This window comes from Astyanax mexicanus, chromosome 24 (assembly GCF_023375975.1).
Source record: "Astyanax mexicanus isolate ESR-SI-001 chromosome 24, AstMex3_surface, whole genome shotgun sequence".
In the NCBI taxonomy this organism is placed as follows: Eukaryota; Metazoa; Chordata; class Actinopteri; order Characiformes; family Acestrorhamphidae; genus Astyanax; species Astyanax mexicanus.
This window is the reverse complement of record NC_064431.1, coordinates 14,652,396-14,676,884: the sequence shown is the minus strand read 5'-3', so window position 1 is coordinate 14,676,884 and position 24,489 is coordinate 14,652,396. Positions and strand designations below refer to the sequence as shown.

The following is a 24,489-nucleotide window of genomic DNA, read 5'->3' as shown; positions in this document are numbered from 1 at the left end:
GTAAAACCAACTTGGTCAAGTCAGTTATGCTGACAAACAAGTTAGCCCATCAAACTCAAATAAAAAACATGATGTACAGGTCATTAGCTAAAGTGTCCAACCAGCTTTTGGCTTATCCTAAGCTGAATAAAATGGCTGCCCACTCCCACATTATTATTCCACCATATAGGAAAAAACTGAAGAATATGAACTTGTTGTATTATTTGAGGTCTGAATTTTCTGCAAATAAATGCTCTAAATGACAATATTTTTATTTGGAATTTTGGAGAAATGTCTGTATTTTATAGAATAGAACAACAATGTTAATTTTATTTAAACATATACCTATTAATAGCAAAATCAGAGAAACTGATTCAGAAACAGATGTGGTCTATTCATGGCAATTGTGAATTTAAACCCTACCTCATCAGTAACAGATATTTGCACCACTTACATAAAAACTTGACTGAGCTGTATGCCCAAACAATGTGAATTCTGAATTAAAGAAAGTAAAACCACTTCAGTTTATGGATAAATCTTTGCCCATTATGTTTGAACAATTATTGTTTAAAATAAGCAAGGAAAAACATAATTGGACAAGAGGACAAAATTGCTAAAATGCCAAGATGCTTTGCCCAAAGTTGTTGGATAAATTTTACTCCTTGTTCTAACTTGCTAATCTGTCACAAAGTACCAAGCTAGTTCTGCTGTTGGAAACTAGAATGAACAATGATGTGTTAGTTAGTGGTAACTTCTTTCATTGCTTAAATTTTTATTTTTGTTTAGTTACTTTTCTAAAAGCACATGGTAATATGTCCTATTAAAGCATACATTATATGTGTATTTTTTAATAACTGATAAGTACATATTTAAAATATCAACCTGGTTGCAATAAATTGTATTATATTTTTGATTAGCATTTTGCTGCATTTGTTTTGGCAGAAAACTAGTGTAACAATCTGGCAACCATGGTTGCTTGCTGTTAGCTCCAGTTGTTCCACTGTTGGCTGCTTAGGATGCATATATCTTATATTTAATACAAAAATGGGCTTACCTTGGGTTTGACTTTTGCTCCTTCATCCAAGTTTTAAGCTCCTTAGCTGGTATCTGCTGAAAATAATCTTCTTTCTTGTCCATTGAACTGATTTCCATGTAAACACACCATAAATGTATGTTCCGTTGAAATCCTTCCTTATGAGGACCAGGAAATGTCCATATTTGGAATAAGTGTGTGTGGCACTGTGAGTGCATGACCTGCGGGGGCGCAACTGAGCTCCTGCCCTTACACACACACACTGACCAAAAAACGTGTGGTATGGGCCTGAGCTAAAAATCACATAGACATATTCAGAACAGCTCCTGCACTTTATTTAAACCATTTTCTTTATGGGGACCAGGTTTTTGGTCCCCATACCGCAACAGGTCCCCATGACGTGACTGTGTAAACAGTCTGCTGTCCCCATAACGTGATGAATACCAACACACATACACTTACACACTCTAATACACACACTCTCTAAAACACACTCTAATACACACACTCTCTAAAACACACTCTATCACACATACACTCACACACTCTAATACACACACTCTCTAAAACACACACTCTCTAAAACACGCTCTATCACACATACACTCACACACTCTAATACACACACTCTCTAAAACACACTCTAATACACACACTCTCTAAAACACGCTCTAATACACACACTCTCTAAAACACACTCTATCACACATACACTCACACACTCTAATACACACACTCTCTAAAACACACACTCTCTAAAACACGCTCTATCACACATACACTCACACACTCTAATACACACACTCTCTAAAACACACTCTAATACACACACTCTCTAAAACACGCTCTAATACACACACTCTCTAAAACACGCTTTATCACACATACACTCACACACTCTAATACACACACTCTCTAAAACACGCTCTAATACACACACTCTCTAAAACACACTCTATCACACATACACTCACACACTCTAATACACACACTCTCTAAAACACAATTACACACACACACTCTAAAACATGCTCTAATACACACACTCTCTAAAACACGCTCTAATACACACACTCTCTAAAACACACTCTAATACACACACTCTCTAAAACACACTCTAATACACACACTCTCTAAAACACAATTACACACACACACATGCTATTACACGTACTCTAACACAATCTCTAATACACAATCACACATACACTCACTGTCTAAAACACACTATCACACACACTCCATCACACACACTATCACACACAATCTAATACGCACACTCTATTACACACACACACATTTCATCATGCACAATCTAATACACACACCCATATTCACACACATATTCTATTACACATACACTCTCTCACACAATCTAATACACACACTCTATTACACACACTAATACACACATTCTATCTATCTATAAGAGTAACAAGGGAGCTCAACCAAATTAGAGCAGGTACAGTGTAGCTCCATCATTCAGACTTTCAGAAATGACTAAAAGATAATAAATCTGCTCTCACTAGAAAACTGCAGTACTGTATATAAATACAATAACAATATCACTGAGTACAGTAGTACAGCACTGCTTGTGGACTGTTCTGTAGAACTGTAAAAATAAAATATGTTTCAATTGTTTGGGAACTGTATTCCTACTTTGTGTTCCTACACAGTATTTTACTATTTGTACAGTTGATCTTTTGATGGCTGGATTTGCGGATTTGTGGATAGACCACTGTACATGCAACTGTGTGTTGGTTGGGATGTACACTGTACATTGTTACTGTGGGAAAATAAAATATATTATTATTATTATTTGTACAGTGGGTACAGAAAGTATTCAGATCCCTTTACATTTTTCCCACTTTGTTTCATTGCAGCCATTTGCTAAAATAAAAAAATATATATTTTATGTCCCATTAATAAACACTCAGCACCCCATCAAAAAAACAGAAATGTATTATTTTTTGCAAATGTATTAAAAAAGAAAAACTGTAATACCACATGGTCATAAGTATTCAGACCCTTTGCTGTGACACTCATATTTAACTGTCCATTTCTTTTGATCCTCCTTGAGATGGTTCTACTCTTTCATTGGAGTCCAGCTGTGTTTAATTAAACTGATTGGACTTGATTAGGAAGGGCACACACCTTTCTATATAAGAGCTCACAGCTCACAGTGTATGTCAAAGTAAATGAGAATTATTAGGTGGAAGGAACTGCCCAAGAAGCCCAAAGAGACAGAATTTTATCAAGAAACAGATCTGAGCAAGGTTACAGAAGAATTTCTGCAGCACTCAGGGTTCCTAAGAGCACAGTGGCCTCCATAATCCTTAAATGGAAGAAGTTTGAGATGACCAGAACTCTTCCTAGACCTGGCCATCCAGCCAAACTGAGCAATAGTGGGAGAAGAGCCTTGATGAGAGAGGTAAAAAAGAACCCAAAGATCACTGTGACTGAGCTCCAGAGATGAAGTATAGGGAGGTGGAGAAATTTCCACAAAGTCAACTATCACTGCAGCCCTCCACCACCGAGGGCTTTATGGCAGAGTGGCTCGACGGAAGCCTCTCCTCAGTGCAAGACATATGAAAGGACACATGAAGGACTCCCTATGAGAAATAAGATTCTAATATTATTATTAGAAGATTGGACTTTTTGATGTTAATTCTAACCCTGCGTTCACACTGGAAAGCAACAACGCGACCATTAATTTTTTATAGCATTGCGCTATTTGTCGACACGCGAGAGGCGACGAGCGACAAGAGACACGGAGCTGAATTTTATGACGCAGTGAAGCGACATTCTAACCCGATTGAATTCTAGCATTTCTTTGGACCTATCGCATACAAGGCTGTCCGGGGTCCTCAAGCTTCTGCTCTCTAAATTTTTGGTTCCTTTCACTGTTCTTTCTGTTGAATGGGGTGGACCCATGTCGATCTGCGGGAACGGCTGCGTTTCCAGCGCAGGTAAATCACAGAAACGGCCAAGAGTCAAGCAAGCTCAGGAGTTATAGCTGTAGAATAAAGTGGCCAAGCAATTCCTTTTTTGTGCCTTTTTTCTTGTCGGAGGCTCAACCATGATACACGCATTGAGCTTGACACGCCCATAAGCGACACACGCTGTGCGACTCGTTGCGTTTCATTGTGAACCCAGGGTAAGCAGTATGTGTGGAGAAAACCAGACACTGCTCATCATCTAGCCAATACAATCCCAACAGTGAAACATGGTGGTGGCAGCATCATGCTTTTGGGGTGTATTTCTGCTGCAGCAACAGGACGACTGGTTGCAATTAATTGAAAGATAAATGCGGCCAAGAACAGAGATATCCTGAAAGAAAAACGTAAACTGACCCTCAGACTGGGCCGAAGGTTCACCTTCCAACAAGACAGTGACCCTAAACACACGACTAAAATAACAAAGAAGTGGCTTCAGAACAACTCTGTGACCATTCTTGACCTGCCCAGCCAGAGCCTTGACCTAAACCTAACTTAGCATCTCTGGTGAGACCTGAAAATGGCTGTTCACCATCGTTTACCATCAAACCTGATGGGACTGGAGAGGATCTGCAAACAAGAATATTCCCAAATCCTGGTGTGAAAAACTTATTTTTTTAAATGTATACATTACTGTTTTTTTTTTTCTGTCAAGATGGGGTGCTGAGTGTACATTAATGAGAAATAAAATAAACTTTTTTGATTTTAGCAAATGGCTGCAATGAAACAAAAAGTATACAATTTAAAGGGGTCTGAATACTTTCCGTACCCACTGTATTTGTGTGTTCTGAGTATAAAAACAATATTATAAAATATTCTACAACACATGTATGTATGTACTGTCTGTAGTAAGTGTAATAGTGAACAAAAATAGGATTATGAAGAATGGAGAAAAAGTGTTTTCCATTCATAATAGTGTTTTACACTGAGCACATCAGTGTTAAACTGATTCTTATAAATATATATTCAGATTATGGTTTGTTGTGAACACAAAACACCATTTTGAGAAGAGATAACATTGATTTTAATATAAAGTTTAATTTTGCAGGAGAATTGAAGGGTTTTGTCCATTGTTTGTGTGTTTTTTATTTTTGTGTAGAGCTCTGAAAGTTTGAGGCATTCTTTCAGAAAACTTATGTAAACAATCCAGAAAAACTGTAATATCCCAAAATAATGACTTAATATCTGAAAATACCTATTTTGTATCAAAATATCGACTTCACAGTGTTTTAGAGCACTCAGACAGGCTGACCCACAGTGACACAGTATTGATTTTTTTAATAGCGTCCAGTATACGAGTGCCTTGTGCCACTTAGTGTAAAGAGAGGTCACACTCAGTGCCACACATCTAATGTAATATAAACAAATCTAAAAAGACTGTAAATTGAATAAATGGAATAAAAGTATCTTACACTCAAGTTTATCTCGTGGGTTTCCATCCTCCAGCACTGAGAAGTAGCAGGACACGTCTTTAATACACACACCACCTGCAATACAGAGAAACACACAAATACAACCAAATCAATTAAACTATACATGCTATACTATACTAATATTTTCTATATATATTACAGGTAGACACTCTCACTGACCACTGACAGTCACTAACCATCTTTGGGGTGAAGGCTGTGGTCAGGAACATGATGTTCGGAGGTTTGAAAATATTTAAAAAGACGCTGGGAGAGGTCAGCTGGGAAATCGTCCACTTCCAGGAAAGACTTCAGAAACAGGGAGAAACCTACTGCATCAATTCGCTAAAGGGGAGGAAGAGGAGGAGGACAAGACTTGTAACCATTTATATATTAATTTTCTGTATCTAAATGACGTCATTTGCATATCCAAATCATTTGTTTTATCCCCAGTCATTTTTCTAATGACAAGATAATCTGCCCGCCACATCTAATCCTCAAAAATGCTCCACACATAATAGCCAAACAAATGATTGCCTGTACTGACTTTACACACTATACTGGATGTACCCTAACCCTAACCCCAATCCTAACCCTAACCCCTTCTAATAAATGCTGTCTTCAATCAATCGTTACTTTTATGGAGAGTTGCATCTATAGCTAACACAGATGTGCCACAATAAACATATAAACACACAGCTTATCTTGTCTTGTCCCTGTAGTAGAGAAAAAAGTACTTCCAGTAGAATAGGACTCTTTGGAGAACCATGCCTAACACCAGTCGGGAACTAGAGGGCTAGAGGGTGTAGGGACCCAGAAATGTGTTTTACAAAGTCTATCTCAAAAACAACTAAAATTACACTCCATTATTGTAGGTGCAATTTCTCCAGAATTCAAATAATGACCAGTTCCTTGAGCTTAAGTCAATGACGCGAGACTTATTTAAACATTTCCGCTGTTTACTGAACCAAAATATTCAGATTACAAAGAAAAATAAAAGTTCTTTCCATATTTATAGGAAAATGGCTTAGTTCCATGTAGTCATGGTCAAAGGCTGTTGCGCTATAACCCTCTAGTGGCTGATGCAATTTTAAGCCTCAGCAGCATGATGTCACGAATAAATTAACATAATTAAGCAAAAACTTACCAAACAAAAAAACAATACTGAAAAGGCAACAGTCAGTCCTATATTCAGTCAATATTCCAACAAACATTAAATATTACAAAATTTAAGTCATAATTTACCTATTTCCATAATGGCTCTAACAATTACCCTGACATGGGGCCATGGGACATGTCATGGGACAGAAAGTAGTGCAGTGTTCCATGCACGTTTGCCACTTTTGCCACTGCACTGTCCTTTTGGATATGCGGTGCATACAGACCGTTCTATCCAGACACCGTGCTGTCCACTGTGGGTGGTAATATTAGTTTCTATTATGTAATTTCAGTACACAAGTGACACTGCGGATTGAGAAATGTTAAATGCCCACACAACACACACACCAGCACCCACAATCAGCCATAGTAACATTGGCCAGTGTTCAATCAGCCTCACTTACAAGATAACACCTCACAACTTATACCAATGTACACAGTCCCAAGCCATAGTGTTAGCCCTGAGGTAACAATTCATGATCATATTTATATTTACATACTGCTGCCACGTGGCTTTTGTCATGTCATGTACTGGCATGCATTTGGTGGCCCCCTTACCTCACCAAACCGGTGGTGGGCCAGCTTTCCTCCAGCATTGAAATCTTTCATTACGTCTTTCACCGTCATGCAGCTGTCTGAAAGTCACACAACAGCAAGGAAATGGATAAACCCATTCCGTAAAAAATTATCTTATCTTATCTTCTTAAACTCTGTTTCTGTTGGAATTCCAGTTTTACACTGTTAAGCCACTGAATTAATGACAGTATGTGAATTAAAGAGAACTTCCTTAAGTTTGGGGTGGTTTGAAGAGGAGTGTGCCTTATGAACTCTACAAATCAGGTTGTAAGGAGCAGTAAAGCCCCTCCTCCACTGAAGTACGGCATTAAATTAAGGAGCACCGTGGATGGAGAACTTTACTAGTGCTAACCGAGCTAATTGCAGCTAGCGTCTTATTATCCAGTGCACCTTATGTATGAAAAAAGACCAGAAAATAGATGTTGATTGATAGTGCACCTTATAATACAGTACACTTTATAGTCCGCAAATTACATGCGCCTTATAGTCCGTATATTGTTTTGTTAATTTTGTTAGTTTTTGAAATACTGTCAACAAAATGTAGAGAGCGATTACATCTTGTTATCGCAAACCAACCTATCAGACTAGCCGTTTTTAAGGTGATTATATTAGATGCTGCAGGGACTGTTTGAGCCAGAACACTGATACCAATAATTAATTATTTTGTTCCCTCTCATCTGAGGAATACTACTGCTTTCAATTTAAACAAATATTTCCATTTAATGTATAAAATCTTATGGACTGCTGCTTTAAATAAATTTAAATGTGTTTAAATGGATTAATGAAGGATTATTCTCACTGTGCCGGAGATTATAGGATACTTGGACTCCCACTCCAGATATTCCTGCAGCAGAATTAAGTCATTGTTTTTTTCATTTTGTTCATTTTTGAAATACTGTCAACAAAACGTAGAGAGCAATTTCAGATCACTCTGAACAAACCTACCAGACCACTCTGTTTTTAGAATGAATATATTAGACACCGCAGGGACAGTTGTGCCAGTGCACTGATACCAATAATTACAATCTTTTGTTTTATCCCACCTGAGGAATACTTTCTATTTAAATAATAATAATATAAAAAAAATATTCTATGCATTGCTGCTTTAAATGGGTTTAAATGAGTTTAAAATAATGAATGTAGGATTATTCTCACTGTGCTGAAGATTACAGGATATTTTCTACTTACACTCCATATATTCCTGCAGCTGAATGAAGTCAACTGGACTCAGTACACTGGGATCCGCGACAGAGGCCATGTCAGAGATCATTCACAACCCAGCTGTTTAAAGCCAGAGCGATGGACCTATCTCCACTATTTCCACTATCTCTTAGCTCCAATCAAATGCTGTGGATTTAGATAGAAATGAAAAGGTATGAGATTAAATATATAGAAGAACAACCACATTAATTCATTCTAATTAGATGTATTATAATATATAAAATAAGATATATTATATATTATTATTATTATTATTTAATAAATAGATCAAAACAGTCAAAAACAACTCATATTAAAAGATCCTAATCCTCTCATTCTCACTAAATTAGAGCTTTCCTGACTTATGATTTACACTAGTTAGAATTCACTTACAGTTATCAGATATATTAGCACTGATAATGCTTACTAGTAATAAAGTGATTACAGATAAAGGAACTAAAATTTCAAAGGACATCTGGTTAGTCAGAATGACTTTATAGGTCTAATATTGTTACTAGGACTCATTCGATAGCTGGTATCAGAATTTCCACTAGTTAAATCTGCAGATCTGAGATGTGTATTTTGAGTTTTAGCAGTAAACACTAAGTTAGCACTTTTTCTGCACTTGTTTATCTGTATAGAATAGCTGTAAATGGTCTTACCTTGCAGCAGCTCAGAGCTCAGTGCTGTCCGGTGAGTGAATGATGGGATTAGTGCTGTCAGGATTAAATGTAACTCCAGGGTGCGTTCAATCTGAACCCAGCGTGGCAAAACGTTTAGCAGGAGACTGTGAAACCACACTGTGCAATTTCTACAACTTCTGCAACTGGGATTAAACACTGTTAAAGTGTTTCCCACAAAATTACATAAGAGAATTTGCTATTTACTATATATGGTCGGATATTGAGTGTTTTTTTGATGCACAATTTGTTGTATGTTTGCACTTTGTTGTCTACAAAGGCCCTAAGGTGACACCTTGTTAAAAAAAATAATGCATGGCCATGACTTATTAAGACATGGGAACGAGTTAATTAAATTGTAGCCATTAAGATGTGGCCAAAAGATCATTTTGTTTCACAGCTAACAAAGCAAGCAGCTCTCAGAGGTTGTGCACACTATGACTGCCTAAGAAAGGTAAACGTGTCTGTGTACTGTCTGCTTTTAGTATGAGAATTAAGTGTCTTTTAGTTTGAATTATGTCATGTTTTACTGCAAGAGACTACTACTTGATATTACCATAATTCATTTCAAGTTAAAAATAGAAACCAATTATCTGCACTTTCTTACAAAAGATCATCCTTGGATTAAAGCTTTGATGTAATATTTAGTATATTTTTCATGGGCATTAATTTACAGAAAAACATAAAAGCTTTATTGTTCTCTGGCTACGACTTAAATTATCCCATTCCCACAGATTGTAAGTTGCGCCTTAGTAAGTCGTGGCCACGCTTCTTTGTTTTTTAACAGTAGTAGTTGTCTATATTGTATTGTACACTGTTTTCCATGTTATACTGTGTGTGTGTGTGAGAGACAGAGAGAATGAGAGAGAGAGAGAGAGAGAGAGAAAAAGAGAGAGCAGAAACTTTAGCATAAATAAAAGCTCATCTATTTTCTGAACAGTAAGTGTTGCTGTTATATAGCTAAATAAAACTGACCGTCAATTTTGTCACTTGATTAAATTTGTTAAAAATATGCTTTAAAGTTTCCAGATTCAATGATTCCCAAATTGAGATGTTAATATTGACAGCCCTAATTTTCATTAAAAAAAAAAAATAAAACCAGTGATAAAATCTGGCCATAGCCTATATTTTCTTTTGAATGGAAGATCTGTAGTCCAAGACTAGGCTTAATCCCTGCATGGAAAACTAACCCCTAAATGTGTCTTTTAAACATCTTAATTTTTCACTTTTTATGCAGCGTTCATGACTGCTCCATCAGGTGATTCAGCAGAGAAACGTTTCACACTGTTTTCTTTTGAAACACAGCCAGTGCTCCGGATTACCAAATCATTTAGATTAGCACATTGATGTAATGGCTTGTTGGGAAAATTACCAAGCAGAACAGGGTACATGATTCAGGAACCTGTGTATGTCAGTTTTGATATTTTTTAATGTATTAAATGCATGCAGATAAGATACAGATTCATACAGGATTAACCTTAATAACACAGTTATTTTAAATAAATATTTTGTTAGAACCTATACTAAACAAGCCTAACTGGTTTGAAAGGTTTCTAAAGGCCTTACAGAAGATAATACTAAAACATCTGCTTCAGCAGCCAAGTTTATTATATGGTATATTTCTTTAAGAGAGAATTTCAAAATAAACAGAAACAAACTTTACAGGTGTGAAAGGAACTTTTTTTCTGTAATATATTATGTACAATTATACCACAGTTAGTTCCGATCCTACAATGTGAATGCTGAAAGGCGTCCGACAAGTGTCGATATCAGCCGATAATGCACTGTAATCGAAGTTCTCCATGTATTACTCCGCCACATACAGGTAACCCAGCAACTATGCAGCCCTTACAAGCCAAACAGCGCAGCTACAAACAGAGCAGCAATAGAACTATTTTTACTCGCAACGTTTTTATAACCAAACAGATCATATTTTCTCGTCCTCTTTAACTCAAAATAATTTAATAAACAGCAAAAATCTGCAGCCTCGTGCCTAAAACCACAGCTCAATATTTAAGCAATAATACCTGAGAAGGAGTGCTATAATGTTTATATTGGCACTGCTGTGATGGGGTCATAGGCAAGAGGCCGCAGATTCTCATCTATGTAATGCTGCAGACCGGAGCCCCCAGTGAGCGTGGCTAAAGGGCGGAACATGTGTCAGTCATTTTCGACTGCAGCCAATCAGATACTACACTTTTGTTGTCAATCACATTTTATTAAGCCAATCATCAGACAGACCAAGATGTCCATCATTTTTTACTGCAGCCAATCACCTTAACAGATCTGTCAAAAGAAGGCGGAAACTGCGTTGCTACCGGTTAAACGTAGGGAGATTTAAACTTCTGAACAGCGGTGAAGCTGAATCTGTATAAGTATTTTACAAAATACTATATTAACAGTTTAAACACATTTATGTGTTATTGTAGTTAGTCCTGCCTATATGCCACTCTTAAACAGAAGTAACTGAATGAAAACGTTAGAAAAGATATTTAGATATTTTAAAATCAAAGATTAAAATACTTGTTTTTGTGGAATATATATAAATACATATACACGATTTAATGAAATTACTGCAATAAAGGAAAAAAATCACGAAAGTGCCATTCCAGAAAAACAAGTAGGTGATTGGCTGCAGTAAAAAATGATGAACAGCTAAGTCTGTCTGATGATTGGCTTAATAAAAAGTGATTGACAACGAAAGTGTAGTATCTGATTGGCTGCAGTCGAAAAAAAGATTGACACATGCTCCGCCCTTTAGCCACGCCCACTGGGGCTCAGGTCTGCAGCATTAAGTTACCCTTCTCCAGATTCTCAATGTTTATTTAAATATTTTGAGTTAAACACTCCACGATTTAAAATAGTTCCATAGCTGCTCTGCTTGTCGCTGCACTGTAAGCTCTGCATTATCGGCCATTTCAGTCAAAATTGTGGAAATTTAAGCGTACTGTAAATAAACGGAAGCGCTTTACTCACCCAAAATAAATGGTTTTCAGGAGAGAAATCTGTGTAGATTAAAGTCCAGCGCTCGTTTAACTGAAAGAAAATGTTTGTTTTTAAGAACTAAAGTTTTGTTTACTTCGGCGCCCCCCAGAGTCCATCTTATATTTAGCTTAAAATACCCTATAATAATTGGAAAATATATACACTTAACTTTTACCTGATATTGGGGCTGAAAGTGTGTGTAAAAATGTGTATTTTCAAATCGCTGGGCTTAATTACTTGTGCCGGTGTCTTTGCCTGCGCTGCCTATTGGAGAAATGGCGTCTCTGCACTGTACCTATGGGATCTAGCGCCTCCCAGTGGTGTTTAATGACATAGCATTTGGTTTGTTTTTGGCTGATAAGCGCTGCATCGTTGCTAGGTTACTTGTATGTGGCGGAGTAATACATGGAGAGCTTTGGATACAGTGCATTACCGGCTGATAACAGCATTCACAAAACGCCTTTCAGCCAGTCACATTGCAGGCTCGGATCTAACTGTGGTATAATACACGTTATAGCACTCCCTCTTGTGTATTATTGCTTTATAATAAAAATACATTGCAAACACTTGTTTGACTCTAAAACACATATTACAAAACGACACATTAGTTGTAACAAAGTACAAAAATAAATAAATAGACATAAAAGGATTCTTTTTGTTTTCTTCACATTTGTTTCTTAAAAATTCATACCTTTTGAAGAAATATAGTATTTTTTTGGTTATTAAGAATTCTACAGCTTTTTATTAAAATAATTTGGGTGTATTTGTATGTTGGTGTATTTTTCAAGGCGTTTTCTACATAATTAAATTTATTATTTTATTAGGCACTCGTATAGAATTAAGTTGCAGAGTTAGTTCAGGAAGTTTTTTAGGTAATTTTACAGAATTTAATTCAGTTTTAATTCAATGACAGATACCCTCAGCATGGGAATGTAGGCTGGTGACGTCACGGTGTAGGAAAACAACAACAGCTAGAAAAGCGCTGAGTGCAGAAGCGTTAGTGAGTTAGCATAGCGGGCTAACGGGCACAGCGCTCAGTACAGAGAACAGCGGGGCTGCAGAGAGCTTTACCTGTGTCAGGAGTCTCAGACAGGAGGAATACAGCCGTTTAAACCCGGTTACAGACCGCGGAACTGAGGTCTACAAGTGTTCGTTAGCAACAGAGCTAACGCCTAAGCTAACGGGTAACTAGTGTTTCTGAGCGCCGCTGCAGTTCGCGGTACAGCTCGGTTAGCCTAGCCTAGCTCAGCTCTGCTGTTCTACAGGATTCTGATAATATTTAATATTTTACAGCACTCTGCTCCAGCTGTAGTTCAGCTGCTGGAGGAGTAACCGTGCTAATATCGCAGTTAGCCCGCTGCCTATGCTGTGTTCAGGTTAATCAGAGCCCCAGAGCTCCAGCTGGGTCTGAATGAAACCCAGAGTTTTAATGACAAATATTATTAATCTACACCAGAACCCGGAGACATGACCACCGAGACGTACGTGAAGGACATCAAGCCCGGACTGAAGAACCTGAATGTCATCTTTATTGTGCTGGAAACAGGTTCAGAAACTTGTTTTTTCTGTGATTATTAGTTTATTAACCTGGAAACTACCCTAATTAACACTTTAAAATAATTATAATAATATTAATTGTGTCACAACTAATTATTAGCTAACTGATACTAGTTAAGACAACATTTTGTTCAACTAATGCCTCAATTAATTATTATTTACAACATTATTAAGCATTAACATATAGTAAGTAATGTTTAATAATGTCTTAAGTAGTGTCAATGAATGACTAGTTAATGTCTCAGCTATGTTTGTCATAACTGTCATAAGTACTGTTTATTAGAGCTGGAAAATATATAAAGTTACAGCTCTGGAAAAAAATTAAAAGACCATTTCAGGTTCTGTTTCTTTGATCAGTTTCTCTGATCTTGCGATTTATAGGTAAATGTTTGAGTAAAATGAACATTGTTGTTTTATTCTATAAACTCCTGACAATATTTCTCCCAAATTCCAAATAAAAATAGTCATTTAGAGCATTTATTTGCAGAACAGGAGAAATGGCTGAAACAAGTTAATATTTATAAACTTTTAAGAGTTAAGAAATCAATATTTGGAATATACCCCTGTTTTTCTATGCATCTTGGCAAGTTTTCCTCCACCAGTCTTACACACTGCTTTTGGATAAAGTTTATTTCACTCCTGGTGCTAAAATTCAAGCAGTTCAGCTTGGTTTGATGGTTTGTGATCATCCATCTTTCTCTTGATTATATTCCAGAGGTTTTGAATTAGGTAAAATCAAAGAAACTCATAATTATTAAGTGGTCTTTTAATTATTATTTTTTTTTATAAATATTTAAACGTTTTGTGATAAATGTTCTTATTATATCCACAATATACATATTGAGGATATAAATGCTTAAAGAACCCTGACCCAGCTGTATATTTCATTACAGAGAGTGTAAAATAATCCTATTTAATTGAATCATGTGCAGCAAAAAATATATTATTATAATTCTATATACATAATAAGTATATAAATATACAAAAGTCATGGGGTTGTCAGTAATTGTTTCTATGCCTTAATAAATTGTGGCCATGCATTAAGATCTCCTTCTCACGCTTTAATAAGTCATAGCCATGCATTAGAATCTTGTTTGCACATTTTAGGAAGTCATAGCCATGCATTAGAATCTAGTTTGCATGCTCTATGCCAGGGGTGTCCAAACTTTTTTGTTGGGGGCCAGAAGGAGAAATATATTTGAAGTCACGGGCCACAGACTCTGTAATAAAACAAATAATGAAATATACCACTTTAAAAATACATTTTCCTGATTACTTTCATTTACACACCATTTTACTTGACTTACTATTTTTATCTTTGACAGTGTTGTGTAAACTAAGAGTTTTCAAATTGATGTTTCATTTCATGATGTCTCTTAATATAAAAATTTAATTACGGCAACGTTTAGACTCTTTTGCCGTTTTTCTGCAGTACAACTGCGCACTCTCTCCGCTTTTAGACTCTTTGGCCCGTTTTTCTGCGCTACAACTTTACTCTCTTTGTCCCGTTTCTGACACCTAGCGTCCAAACTTTGAATCTCACATTATGAAAACCTGCTTAACAGCGGGCCAATTTTCATTCTATTTCTAAAGTACCTCGCGGGCCGCTCCAAAAAAGAAAACGGGCCGCAAATGGCCTGCGGGCCGTAGTTTGGACACCCCTGCTCTATGCTAACCATGCACTAAACGACTTCAAAAAGATGCTAAAAAAAGACTTAACAGACTGAAGTCTGACACCCTCTCACATCTAAAGACAAGTCACAGACTTTTTACTCACAGACTAAGATTTTGCAAAGGCTGGGGATCTGTCAGAGTCACTATTTTAAAGACTACAACTAGATTCTTTCTTTTTATTTCCCATCATGATTTTGTTGGATTTTAACAGTAGGAGAAGATGTTTAACAATGGAGATGAAAAAGAGGCACCGTTTGGCCACAGCTTCCTTTGTGTGTGTGTGCAGTGATTTGTTAAAAAAAAGCAGCCAAAAGAACACTCCAGGAGAACCTTTGTTTCCGAGCCATTCCCGATCTCTCCCATGTTCCGTTCCGCAAACGTCCCCGTGCTTGCCTTGTAGCTTCCTGTAGCTCTACTATTGGTTGTTGACATAATTTTCGTGAGCCAAGTCTCAAGACTTCAAGAACGGTGCATAAAAAGTTTGAATAATATTAAACACCGTTGATTTTATCTCAACACCAGAACGAGAAAAAGACTTAGACCTTCAATCCTAACTGCCGTACACTGAACGATCGAGATGACGTGACCGCAACTTATCCCGAAATGTGAATTTTTTCTGCAACAGTAAAATCATATAAAAATCATTTGGTGTAAGGTCAGCATTCATAAGTTGTGGTCATGCATCGTTAATGTTTTACCTGAACTCACCTTAGGGTTCCATATGAGTCAAAACACAATAAGTACTGTGTATAGTTGTCTTTAAATACTGTGGCAGATTATTTTGCCATAATTTGAATCCCTTGAATCATAATCCCTTGCACTGACTGTGTCAACATTTCTTGATGCATGGACCAATAGAAATTTCCAGAATTACCTGAAATAAACTATTTTTTTTTTACACTGACTTTTATAGAAAGTTAAGTTGTTAATTTGGAGGTACATGTTTTTCATTGGACAGTGACAATAAGCAAACAAACATGCAAAGAAACTCAATGGACAATATCAATGTTAACATTTCATACAAGTAGTTGAAAAGTAATTATCATGATAGGTTTGCTGTGTTTCTTTTGAAATCAGTGTGTATCCACCTTTGCTGCAGCATCAGTGTCTAATCATCTGGTGAAACCTTGATGTTGAAACCCTGCTGAACCCCTTAGTTCAATACTGGGGGGCTTCATCTGTTGGTCATTACTTTTCTATGGAGCTTACAAAGTCACAAAGTGTGTGAACATCAAATTTGCTTAAATGAAGAAGGTGTATGGACACTTTAGTACGTTTAAGCAGCACTCTCATAGACTCTGGATTTTCATAGTGCTGGAACTGGGCTGGGTTATTGTTGCAGTTCTATTAAACAGATTACATCATGACCTTTTGTTTCTGGTCTGGGTTTTCAATCAGGAGAGTAAAGTGACTCAAACTAATATCAGAAAATTAATCAGCTTTCAGTTCGCCGTGCTTACACAACACATAGCAGGTCATTAGGGATGAATGCAAATTAAATTCTGGGGGGTGATGACTCCCTCCATTCTGCTCTTTCTAAGGGAGGGTCACCAAAACCAAAGATGGGCACGAGGTTCGCACCTGCAAGGTGGCCGACAAGACGGGCAGCATCAGCATATCGGTGTGGGATGAGGTGGGGGGACTCATCCAGACCGGTGACATCATCCGACTGACCAAAGGGTGAGACTTGTCTAATCAGAGAGATTTGACATATGATCCAGTGTATATTTATGTTTTTTATATAGTTTTTGCAACATCTGTTGCTTATGTTATGTACAGTTAAAATTGTGATATGTCTGAATGTTCACTTTTAGCTAAAAACTAAATTTAAGACTCACCCGACCTAAAAATAAAAGAATTACATAAATGATGAGTCAGTCAGTCAGTCACTGTAATGTGATGTGATTATGCAATGTGATTATTTTCTTCAACACTGAGGCTACTGTGGATACATCACCACCTGTGTCAAAAACATAATTCCAATTACATTAAATACAGAAATATATATGTGGAATATTTTTTATATAGAGTGTATTTAATTTAGTACCCCCAAAGACTAAAATATAGGCTTATTATTTGAAGATTTTGCACTGTTACGCAAATTCAATTTCAGAATTAGATATTGAACTTTCACTTTGATTCACAGTGGCTTGCAAAAGTATTCATACCCCTTGAACTTTTTTGTCACCTTACAACCACAAACTTTTTATTGAGTTTTATTGAGATTTTAAGTGATATACCAACACATGAAAGTGGAACATGATTGATACATGGATTTTTTATTTAACATATATATATTTCATTTAATTAAATAAAAAGTGTGACGTGCTACTCTGTTACTTTGAACCCCCTAAAAAAAACAGTGCAATTAATTGCCTTTAGGAGTCACTTTATTAGTTAATAGAGTCCAGCTGTGTGTAATTTAGTCTCAGTATAAATGCACCTGCCCTGTAAAGGCCTCAGTGCTTTGTTAGAGAACACTAGTGAACAAATAGCATCAGTTCAGTCTATCATCCAAAAATGGAAAAATGTATTCTACAACTGCAAACCTATCAAGAGATGGTCATCCACCAAAACTGACAGAATGAGCAAGGAGAGCACTGGTCAGAGAATCATCCAAGAGGCCCATTGTCACTCAGGATGAGCTGAAGAAATCCGCAGCTTATGTGGGAGAATCAATAAGCACAACACTCCCATCATGATTTTACTGCCAGCAAGCTTTAAGATATCATAATACATCTGTCTTCCTGCTCTGCAATGCAGTTATAACCATGTGACTATGATAAAGATTTGATGTAATTAAAACAATGTTGCTGTAATGTATCACTGTGTAATTAAGCTAAAATTGTGTTGTGGTGCAGCAGTATCGAATCTCTTTGTATTTTTGATTTTCAGCTATGCTTCAGTATTTAAAGGCTGTCTGACGTTATATACAGGAAGAGGAGGAGAGCTGCAGAAGATCGGAGAGTAAGTACTGAATTAAATTAATTAGAGTAGCCACTAAATGGGCATTAATAGGCTTTAGGTCCATTACAGAAACTTGTGGCTAAACTACAACAAAACTTAACAGACATAGAAGACAATTGAGACTAAATTCACGTAAATTATCATTACAGATAAACAAAACATTTATTTAAAAAAATTGGTTCCTAATGCTGTAAAATAAACAAAACATTAGTAAAGCTTAACACTGCTCTTTTTCAAATCAAATCTTAAGACTATCACATTTGCAGTCATACGCTGTTTAGCTAATAGTGAAATGCTTTGCTGATTGTTTGGTAGCTTCAGAAATGATAATATAAGTAACATAATAAAATAATAGATGAAAAAATATATCTATGGATTACAAGCAAAAATAAACAGAAATAGAGATGAAATACATACAAAGACACACATAGTAAATATTTATACGCAATACATTTGTCTATTTGTCTTGTAAGGAAGAACACTCTTCAGGTGTTTAGTAAAAACATGGTCAAATGTAAATTCTCTTAATCTCATTATGCACTGTTTTAATGGAACAACAAAGTTGTCCAGTGTTCACTAAGTACTAAAATATCAACATTGTGCTCAGAAAACAGAACTGTGACAAAGTATAAGGGGTGTGCCGTATCGTTTGTGATATCGCCAAAAATTTAGAATATCATGAACAATATTATATCCTGAAATATCGTGCCATATCACCCACCCCTAATTATCAGATCAGGGTACTACTTTTTTGCCGTTTTTAGCAAAAGAAAAATTCACATTGTTCTCATTTCCCATGAGATATCTACTTGAGACATATTAATCTGTCCAGTATGATTTATTTTACTTTAATCCTGAATATATGGAGACATTTGAAGTGCATTACTAGTATCATGACCTTCTGGATCATTGACTTCTGTTACAAATCTGATAAAATTATTATTTTTCTCAGTTAGCCATATCATATTGCATGCAATAATAAAATTCTAAATAATTTTTCTAATTCAGTGTTATATCGCCAAAAGTATCGGTATCGTGAAAATACCACAAAAAATTGTGATATTATTTTAGAGCCATATCGCCCACCCCTACATTGTATACTGTGATAATGATAATGATATGCATTGTCATTTAGCTGTTGATCCTGATTTTGTAGGTTCTGCATGGTGTACTCTGAGGTGCCAAACTTCAGTGAGCCCAACCCAGAGTATATGGCACTGATGAATAAGACGGTAAGCTGGATTTCCTTCTGTTTGTGGTGTAAAGCTGCTAGTGTGACCAATGTAGATTGATGTCATAATCTGGTCTATCATTATCTCCTGTTAGGGGCTCAATGACCAAGGAAACAACATTAACAGCAGCGGAAACGGTTCAGGTGCTGCTGGTAAGTTTTTCTTCTTCCAGCACTAGTCTGGACCACTTTACCCATCTCAAATTCTCACTACCGTGATAACCCAGCTGCACGTGCAAAGCACTGAGTAGGAAAGAGGAAAGGCTTGAATGTTGAAATTAGTTAATGCATGCTTAAGCTCAGTGTTAACCTGTTCAGGTGAAGTTCAGCAGCTTCATGTTCTGGTAGTCCTTCTGAGCTCTAAGCTGTCAATCCATCTTTCAAACACTTTGCCAAAATTGTATTGGTGTTTTACTCTTAATCTTTGAAGGATGCTAAGACTGCGTTTAAGGCTGGGTTTACCTGCTGGTGTGTCCTATACCTGGCAACCCGGGGAGTGGACAGGCTCACAAACAGATTTTCTCCCTGTAACAAACAGTTCAGAGAAGAACTTCCTGGCTGAAGCTCTGCTGTCAAGAGATTTCAGAACTTGAACTTAGCATGTTTCCCTAATATCTGTTCACTAGGGGTGTGACGAGACACTAATATCACAAGACGAGACACGATACTGGGTTCACGAGAACGAGGCGAGATTTAAAAATAACATTTTAAAGAAAACGTCAAAAATGAAAACTTGAAAACTAGAGTTTTATTTGACAAAATCATATAATGCAAACTTAACATAAATAAAACTTTTCTAGCTCTTATATAGTGCAAACAATAAGTGCAAACCACAACCAGTCATATTAAGCCTATGGTTTGTGTTTTTTTCTCCTAAATCTCTTGTAATTTAACTATTAATAACCATAACCAGTTATATTAAGACTATGCTTGAAGTGCAAACAGAGACAAAACATTTTTTTAAAATACAGTACAGAGCTAAGGGATTAGTACACCTGCCTATGAAACAGTTATGTGTAGGATTTACTTAAAGTATTTACCGTTACCGTTTATTGTTTTTAACTGGAGCCAAAATGCAGCCAGACATACAACTTAAAACGTGGGTATGCAGCCTATGCAACGCTGCACTAGTGGGGGCGCCAAATAAAAGCCCCAAATAATTGTGTTGCCAGATCCTACTTAAAAAGTCCACACTAAACTATTTTTTTTCCCGCGGGACAGGTTAAAGCACGTTTTAATCTCGCGAAATCTCGTGCCACGACATCTTGGTCACACCCCTACTGTTCACACATTTATTTAGTTATTTGAGTTCATAAGAACATACTTACTGACTATATAATTTTTGTACCAATTCAAAAGGTGCTGATGCCACCAATGGAAACGGAGTAAATTCTCAACCTGCCAGCTCCACCAACGCGCAGTCCGGTGGGCGGGGGAGTGCCGGGAATGGAAGCAGAGCGGCAGCAGGGAGCGCCGTTAGTAACGGGAAGGAGACGAGACGCTCGGCTAAAAGATGATCAGAGCACAGAGCTCCTCGTATATCAGGAGATGGAGCAGCATTGGGAGATAATGCGTTTCAGTAAAGACTCTCCGTCGTGCTCTGCTCATCTCATCACCCAGATCGAAGGAGGATCCAGGAAATACTGATTCTCACAACCAGATATTCCTTTACATTTGATGGAACACGGCATGTTCATCATGTTAGCCAGATATGAACATATTCAGCACATTGAAAAACAAAATCTACTATAAAAATATGACCTGTCCTACAGAAATGGTTGGAATTATGAAGTGTTTAACTGAGGGAGTGCAATCTAAACTGCTCTGTTGGTTCTTATTATCAGGAGGTTGCCAGTTCAGTTTCCCTCAACGCAAAACGCAATTATGTTGCCAGCCGTCTCAGAGGGCACAGTTGGCCTTGCTCATTCACTCTAGTTGGGGGTGAGGGTTTATATAGTGCAATTATTTCAGTAGGCCTGTCTGATAACCACATTTGCTTGGACAATATATTGTCCCAAAACAATTTATTATTTAAAAATTAAATTTTATATCCTAATTCTATATCCTAAGTAAATTAAACATGAATGAAATATTTTATTTGTATTGAACAAAAATAGACAAGACTGAGGACATGTCCATTTGTTGTACGATATAAGTCAATTTCGTAATTATTGTGACAGGCCTACATTTCAGAGCTGTATGTAATGGACGCTGTTAAACAAGTAAAACTTGTGAAAGAAAAAAAAAAACAATTTCTTGTTTAAATTTGATCAAAATTAAACTATTTCAATCTCAATTCGAAATGCTGTATAGTCCAATAGGACTAATCCTTGTCTATGACAATGACTAAACCTAATCTGGGACTATACAGCATTTTAAATAGAGATTCTCCAGTGAAAGAACAGAATACAGTCCAGGATTACGCTCAACTCCTAACCAGAAAATGAACCCTAAGACAGTTAAATGTATCCTAAAGTGATGGATGAGGAGCGTCTAAGCATGGCTGTTTTTAACTGTATGATTTTTGTGTGTATTTGGAATACATGTGAGAATGACTACTTTAAATCATATGTTTAAAGTTTAATTTGTCACCAGAATAACCTTCAAAAAAAAAAAGCCAAATAGTGCATACAAAGATTATTGTCTTAATTTGTACAGAGATAAAAACAAAGGGCAATAGTTTAATGAGTTTTAATTAGTCTGCTGTTGTTTCTGGTCATGTTGAATGTCCCATGTAAGTAAAAATCATTTTGTATATGAAGTTGGCGTTTTTGTTAAATGTTACAATCAGCACACCCACATTCTGTAAATAGAACATTTCTAGACTGTCTTTTAATCTTTTAGATTAGTATACTGCTCTTTTTTTGTAATTCAGTTACCAAGTTCTAGGGCCATACAATAATTCATCTTTACAAAACAAACATTAAAAACAGCTTTGTGTATACATTTGCGTATAATAATAGTATGTGATTAAGGTTTTTTTATGCTTAGAAGTAGGGTATGTATCTTATGCAGTTACACACAATCCCTTTTTAATGTACTTTTTTTAAGCTAGAGTTACCTGTGTATTTTTTTTGCAGCCTCCTAAAAGGGTTTGTCATGAATCTGTCATTTCTTCCTGCTTGTGGGAGCTGGGGCTGGTCCTGTAGAGCTGTGGTTCATGTCACAATTATGGTGGGACTGCCTTGCTCACCTGGTGCTCGCTGCCTCCACGTGGCATTTAGCGGAGAGATGCCCGCCTGAAAGAGTGGGGGTGCACAGGTGCGGCTGCAGAAACCACCTGATAAACTCTGCAATACGGCAGAGAGGAGGAGGGATGGGGGACACAATTGTGGCGTTTTTAAGTTTTAATGCAAAAAATGTACGATATTTTAACTTGAAATGCAGATGAATTAAAGTCAGCAAAAAATGGAAAAACGTAACCCTTAGAACCCTACGGACAGATTTTAGGTCCAAAATCGCACCTTGTGTTCTCAGCCTAATTACTCAGGAATCACTTCACACATAAACATAATAAATATATGGTTAGAAGAATTTAGAACTTACTCTTTCTAATGATAGCGATGAAATCCCAGCATCTACAAGAAAAAACCCATTGAGGAAAAACACCTAAAAAAAGGTGAGATCTCCTTCCCCAACCAATATTATTTACCTTTAGTGCTTCTAACATATTTATAAGGTGTTTCAAACCGAATAATATCAGTAAATGACCCAAAAGTGTCCACAGAAAAAGTGTGAAACTACCTGCACTCAAACTACAGTCCAGCTAGGTGTGGCACTACTTTACGAAGTAGTTATCTTGCACTAAACATTATTTATTTAGACTCAAATGTTTACATTTTTGTACACTGTGTGCACAATTATTAGGCAAGTCTTATTTTTGAGAATTATTTGTTTTAGTCACCAACTACAGTGTTCTGTGTCAATGCAAAATGTTAATAAACCTCAAACATATTTTTTTAAGAAAGTAAAAGTGAGGTGTTGGCTTTCTTAGGAGAATATCTATATGTGCACAATTATTATGCAACTATTACTGTGCAGAATTATTACGCATCTAAATGAAAAACATTTTTTTCCATCTCACTTTTTATTTTTATCTGTTCAAGAGGTGTACTGTTTTCCGCCACTGTAAATTTTCTGTTTAAGAATTGCCCACAAGTTCTCAATTGGGTTCAAGTCAGGTGAGGAAGGGAGCCATATCATAAGTTTTTCATCTTTAATGCCTTAACTGGCCAGCCATGCAGTGGAGTACCTGGATGCATGTGATGGAGCATTGTCCTGCAAAAGAACATTGTCTTTTTAATAGATGCAGACTTCTTCCTGTACCACTGCTTAAAGAAAGTGTCTTCTAAAAACTAGCAGTAGGCTAGTTTTTTTGTTTTTTTTGGCCAATTTTGCATAAAGAAAAAAAAAAGCCTAATAATTGTGCACAACTTGATGTAGGGTGTTTACCTCCTTAGGCCACACCCTCCCTCATTACACAGACACACATAACCCTGCTCTGCTTAAATACATTAAGCATTCATGTTTATCCAGGTTGGAGTTAAAAAATATGCCTAAGAATGATAATATGGTCAAAATACTCACTTGCCTAATAATTTTGCACACAGTGTATATAGTTTTCATTTTCTATTTTTTTTTTTTGCTCTGAGTGTACTAACAGGCGCTTGGTAAAATTTTGACCAAAACATGACCAGTTCCAGTTTTTATATAAGGTGCATTTGGCATTGATTATACAGGGAATGTAAAAAAAAATATATTCAAAATTAGTTGCAAATGTCACAAAAAAATATGCATCGTTACACCCCTACTTAGGCCCTATTCGGACTGAATTAGATTCCCTGGGGTAATTTTATGTGGGGTCCTCTATGATTTTATTCTCAACGACCATGTATGTGTTTTTCAGTTTTTCAGTAATTTTCAGAAAATTACAGGCTTAATTATCTACTGTTTTTATCTGAACTCCGTGGTCCTCCGCTAGTTTTAGTCCCATCCGGACTCACATCTCTGAGTTTTGTCTCCTCACGCTTAATAACATAGCTAT

At 36.5% G+C, this 24,489-nt stretch overlaps 2 protein-coding genes across 3 annotated transcripts in view; one reads left to right on the top strand and one right to left on the bottom strand.

Annotated features, from left to right (window-relative positions):
- Positions 1 to 11,118, bottom strand: part of dgkab (diacylglycerol kinase, alpha b) — a 64,274-nt gene extending 53,156 nt beyond the window's left edge. Inside the window, exons 1-5 of one of the 2 annotated variants that reach the window (XM_022682419.2) lie at positions 9,014 to 11,118; positions 8,340 to 8,498; positions 7,134 to 7,210; positions 5,618 to 5,762; positions 5,421 to 5,495 (exon numbers count right to left, since the gene is read on the bottom strand). In XM_022682419.2, coding sequence (XP_022538140.1) covers positions 5,421 to 5,495; positions 5,618 to 5,762; positions 7,134 to 7,210; positions 8,340 to 8,421 — 379 coding nt within the window. In that variant the 5' untranslated portion in view covers positions 8,422 to 8,498; positions 9,014 to 11,118. Of the gene's footprint in view, positions 1 to 5,420; positions 5,496 to 5,617; positions 5,763 to 7,133; positions 7,211 to 8,339; positions 8,499 to 9,013 lie in introns of those variants that run through there. The other variant, XM_049471697.1, reaches the window with a different exon arrangement.
- A 1,849-nt stretch (positions 11,119 to 12,967) lies between these two features.
- Positions 12,968 to 22,206, top strand: nabp2 (nucleic acid binding protein 2). The gene is made up of 6 exons (XM_007248315.4): positions 12,968 to 13,562; positions 16,789 to 16,927; positions 18,143 to 18,214; positions 19,371 to 19,446; positions 19,541 to 19,598; positions 20,805 to 22,206. The coding sequence occupies exons 1-6, from the start codon at positions 13,484 to 13,486 to the stop codon at positions 20,960 to 20,962; spliced, it is 582 nt and encodes a 193-aa protein (XP_007248377.2). The 5' UTR covers positions 12,968 to 13,483; the 3' UTR covers positions 20,963 to 22,206.
- Positions 22,207 to 24,489: the final 2,283 nt, after the last annotated feature.